Source organism: Theobroma umbraticum, unplaced genomic scaffold (genome assembly GCF_002168275.2).
Source record: "Theobroma umbraticum cultivar Fairchild unplaced genomic scaffold, ASM216827v3 scaffold_147.0, whole genome shotgun sequence".
Lineage (NCBI taxonomy): Eukaryota > Viridiplantae > Streptophyta > Magnoliopsida > Malvales > Malvaceae > Theobroma > Theobroma umbraticum.
In genome coordinates this window covers 8,353,673-8,358,424 of record NW_018397259.1, presented here as the reverse complement: position 1 = coordinate 8,358,424, position 4,752 = coordinate 8,353,673, and the positions used below count along the sequence as shown (strand labels likewise).

The 4,752-nt window shown below is 29.1% G+C and overlaps 1 protein-coding gene across 2 annotated transcripts in view; it reads right to left on the bottom strand.

Moving 5' to 3' along the window:
* Positions 1–3,769: 3,769 nt before the first annotated feature.
* Positions 3,770–4,752, bottom strand: part of LOC110415626 (putative LRR receptor-like serine/threonine-protein kinase At3g47570) — a 2,275-nt gene continuing 1,292 nt past the window's right edge. For both annotated transcript variants that reach the window (XM_021427330.2, XM_089783388.1), the window contains 3 exons: positions 4,592–4,752; positions 4,039–4,422; positions 3,770–3,871 (listed from right to left, as the gene is read on the bottom strand). The exon at positions 4,592–4,752 is cut by the window's right edge. In XM_021427330.2, the coding sequence (XP_021283005.2) occupies positions 3,855–3,871; positions 4,039–4,422; positions 4,592–4,752 (562 nt within the window). In that variant the 3' untranslated portion in view covers positions 3,770–3,854. The remainder of the gene's footprint in view (positions 3,872–4,038; positions 4,423–4,591) is intronic.

Below are 4,752 nucleotides of genomic sequence, written 5' to 3'. Positions count from 1 at the left end.
TCTGTTTTCTTAAACTTGTTCTGTTTTCGTTATATCATTAGGGGTGTCTGTGTGTATGTGTGTGTACTACATTGCTTGATATTAATTTTGGTGTCTTCTGCTGGTTTTGTTACTTAGATGCTGCAACATGTATATAGCTGGTTCTGTTATCATTACGTTCGCTGCCTGATTGTTGTTACTAGTCTACTCTGTTATCATCATGTTTCCAAGAAGGAATATTGGGCATATTGACAAGATTAGAGACTTGGAACCTATCGTGATATTTGATCTATAATTGGCCCTGGAAAATTATGGCTAAGTTAGAATTCTACTATCATCTAAATGCCATGTGCAGGCAGCTCATGGCTAAAAGCTAAGAACCTCTTCTTTCTATAAATTGGACCATAGGGATAATGTAGCATGTGTTTTGCTTTATGCGATTCTCCATTTCAACTTGGATTTCTTTATGCTCTCTCAAACCATCTCCCACTTATAACTTTTTAGTGTTCAGAACCGTTCCTTCTTCAGAGATAACGTGAAATTTCGAAGAGATTCTTGGACTCATATGAACGCAAGCTGCCCTTACGTTTGGCTTCGAGAAGTTGCATATGCAAATGTTTACACGTCACTTGTAGTGCGTCACTTTTTTTTTTTCTTGAGAACGAAGTTTCTAATTTCCATTTTTGTTTCTCTTAGCCTGGTAAATTTTTCACTATGTTTTGTTTAGTATAATATTTTAAATAATCTTTGAATTATTCAATGGAATTTTAAATAAATTTTTATTTTTCATGTGCTCAATAAATTTTTGTAATTTTATATTTAATCAAATAAGTTTTTATAATTAATAATTAATTAACTGTTATTAATGAACATTAGTTACCATTTTTTATATCTGTATGATGTTAATGTAAAGAGTAAAAATTATTACATAATTATGTTATCATGTTAAATTATTATTTATTATGACATATTAATATATCAAATCACATCATTACGACAAGTCAATATGATGCGAGAAATTTTACCAATAAAAAAAGGTCACAATTGTGAAGACTTTAGTAACTTTTGTAAGATTGGCCTTCGCAGAAGTGAACTGGTCCTTTGAGTTATGAATTTACCTATGATGCCATTCCTGGCCAAGGTATTGGAGAGCATAAAGCTCTCTCTACCCATATAATGCTTTAGAAAAAAAATCCAAAAAATCGTGTATAAGATTTAGGAGGATTTCCTTGTACCACAGTTCTTAGATCTCCTGATGATGAAGAGATATATGTCAAGTGTTAATATTGTTGACTTTAGTATTAATTCCATCAAATACTTGTTATTTGTGCTCTTATTTTTTTAAATTATGAGCAATTACTATATGCTTGTCTGTTTACTTAAGTGGTATATATGTTCAAGGGCTGAATTTTTTTTCTTTTAATTCTTTCTTCAAGTTTAATGCTCTCACTATAAGTGAGAATCAATGCAACTTGCATTTTCCTATTCTTTCTTCAAGTGAGATGATTGAACCTAGAACATAATTCATTAATCAGGCTTAAGACCCAATGTATTAATTATTTTTGGATCCTAATGGGTTAATTGGATCTTGGAACAGTCTAAATTGAATTTTAAAAAAGCAAGAATAGAAAAAAAAATTAATAATAGTAAGATACCCCATTTAATTATTTATTTGTTTGTTACAGGAATATGGAGGTGCTTCATTCTTTTTGGAAGTGGCACCCAGAATAATTTTATAATTATTTACCTTTTAGCGAGACAATTATGCTTCTTATCTCTTTTTTTCTTGAAAAAGAAACACTTATATTCTTTCTTGGTGACAATTTTAGGATTCCTTACAATAACAAATTAACAAGATTTTTTTCCTTTTATCTTGAATAGATCTATGTCTATTTCTGAATAGTAACTGCCACATCACTTTCTAATTCATAAAGTTTAATCCAATCAATATCTCAATGGTGAGCATTTTTTTTTTCATTTTCTGTACTTCATTTGTTATTATTTTATAGGCATAATATCCACAAAAGCTCTTAATTTTTTTAAGAAAATTCAAATAAACTTTTATATTTTTATTACGTTTAATCAAGCCATTGTACTTTTATTTTGAACCAAATAAATCTTTATATCTCTATTTTGAGTCATACAACCCCGTTACATAAAAAGTGTTAATTAAGTAATGACATAATACTTAAAAAAAATTAAATTATTCAAAAAAATTTAAATAAATTTTTATTATTTTATTACGTTTAATTTATATACATTGTAACATAAGCTAAGACCATGAATAGCGGTCAATAGCTTTTTAAGCAATTCTCTTCTTTTGTAATTGTGCAGGCCACTTCTTGCCCAAATCGGATGTTTAATGCCATGGGAAGTTTTTTATTATTCAAGCAAAAGACTAACAATGGCATACTAGTTGATGAGGCAAATAAAAATGCTTTATTAAAAGAAAAAAAAACTTGTAATAATTGATTGATTGTAATTAATTAAAAATATCACTTGTCATTTTATATTACGAAGTATTTGCTTACATGTCATAATAAATAATAATATAGCATTATTATATAGTTGTGTGATATTTTCACATTTTACATCGTGAATATAAAATGATAAATAGTATTTTGACTAATTACAATTAGTCCATTATTAAGCATAAAGACATATTTGATTTAAAATAAATATATATATATTATTAAATGCAATCAAAGAATAAAAATTTATTTAAATAATTTAAGAATTTTCTCAAACATTATAACATAAGTAATTGACTTCACAATCTCTTAGCAGCCAAAGGCGATAGACCATTATTTAAGAAATTTCATTTTACGTCCTAATAATAAGAAGAGGTGCCACAACCCAGCATTCAAAGTGGCTCGACTATTGCTGTATCTTTGATGAAGACAATGGCACTACCAAAAAAGGTCTTTAATTTGATCTCTAATATTCATGCTATATTGATGAAGTAAGGTTTGTCCATATTTGGTATTATTATCAATTGCTTGGAATTGATAATAATGAGAAATGATATATGGAAGGAAGACCTTGAAGTAAACGCAAAAGACTCCTCAAGGTCAATAAATTTGAACCCATAGAAAAAACATAGAAAGAAAAGGCAATGACAAACTGCCCTTTAATTATTTCTATGGAAAAAAATAGAGAATTCTACTTTCCAAAGTTGGATTAATCTTACTAAGAAAAGTCATATCCTGAAATGGTTAAGCTGTGTCAATTTCCATCATGCTTCCTAAACATTTTATTCAGATTCTAATTTAATTCTTCATCTTTAAATTGTTTCATATTCTATCTTTCATTACATTATTTTTTAAAAATTTTGAAAAAAAATATCCACACAAAATACTATGCACATGTAGCATGCAATGTAATTTATAACGAGATCATTACGTTAATTTTAATGAAAAATTAAAAATAAAATAATTTTAAAAAATTAGTGATATAAATGAAGCAATTTAGAAATTAGAAATTAAAATAGGATCGAATTATCGAAATAAAAAGTTAAAGCAAATCATAAATGAAATTTAGCAGATTAAGCTATAGAAGCTTCTTAAAATTTATCAATCTATAAATTAAAAGCAGATCAACCTACCTTAACCTCATCCTTAATCACATGAATAAGTATTCCACTCATGAAACATTAAAACCTTGGAATTGAAATTTTGTTCATGAATTGGTAGACACATACATTCTTCCATAGTTGATCTTTCAGAAAACAAGGGCAGGGAATGGTTAAATTTTATGGTGAGGTAATAATAATGTTTTCTTTTTCCCGTTTAGAAGACATAATGCACCTGGGAGCTTTCTTGTAAATCCAATACCAATCAAAAGTGCAGCAACATCACAAGCCAATATATGAAGTATCACCTAGTACCTGCAGCTGAAGAAAATATTTAATCTTAAAATTCGTCAAGATTTAAATTAAAATAGCACTTGGATGAAGACATATCATGGGTTTAATATTTTCAAAAGACGCAATTTAAAATAAATAAAAATTATAAGAATCGTATGTTATTGTTACTTGGATTTAAAATAGTATTCATATACCTGTTGATCTTAATGATCGAGTTGGGAGTAGCTTGTCTCTTATAGAACAAAGTTCAGCAACAACATGTGTCATATCCATTCGTTCAGTAGGCAAATCAATAGAACAAGCGACTCCGATTTCAAATATTGAATTTAAGCACTGAAGGAGTCTATTATCTCCTTGATTGCTCTGGTTGTGAGTATTGATAAAACTTTCTTGAAGAAGAATGGGATCTCTAATCTCAGCCACTTGATCTGGTATAGCTGTTTTAACAAAGTTATGAAGATTCAAGTTCTCCTTAAACATTTCATCAGTGGGCTTTTCCCCAGTGAACATCTCCAGCAAAAGAATGCCGTAGCTGTACACATCACCATATGTTGTCACAACACTTCCCAAGCCATATTCTGTAATTCATTTGTCACAATTAAGAGAAACAGTTTTAAAACAGATGCAAATGCCTTTCTCACATGAATGCATTCTACTTGTATCATATCGAATGAAACCTATACTTGAAATTTAATATGAAATTATAGATTATAGATATGGTGAAAAAATGTAGAGTAATCTACTGACCTGGTGGTGCGTAACCAAATGTTCCTCTTAACCCAAGGGAACTTGACGAGCTTGAAGTGTTATTTTGCATGTCTGATGTAATGAATTTTGCTAGCCCAAAGTCTCCCACATGGCTAACCATTTCATCATCAAGGAGAATATTGCTTGGTTTGAGGTCACAG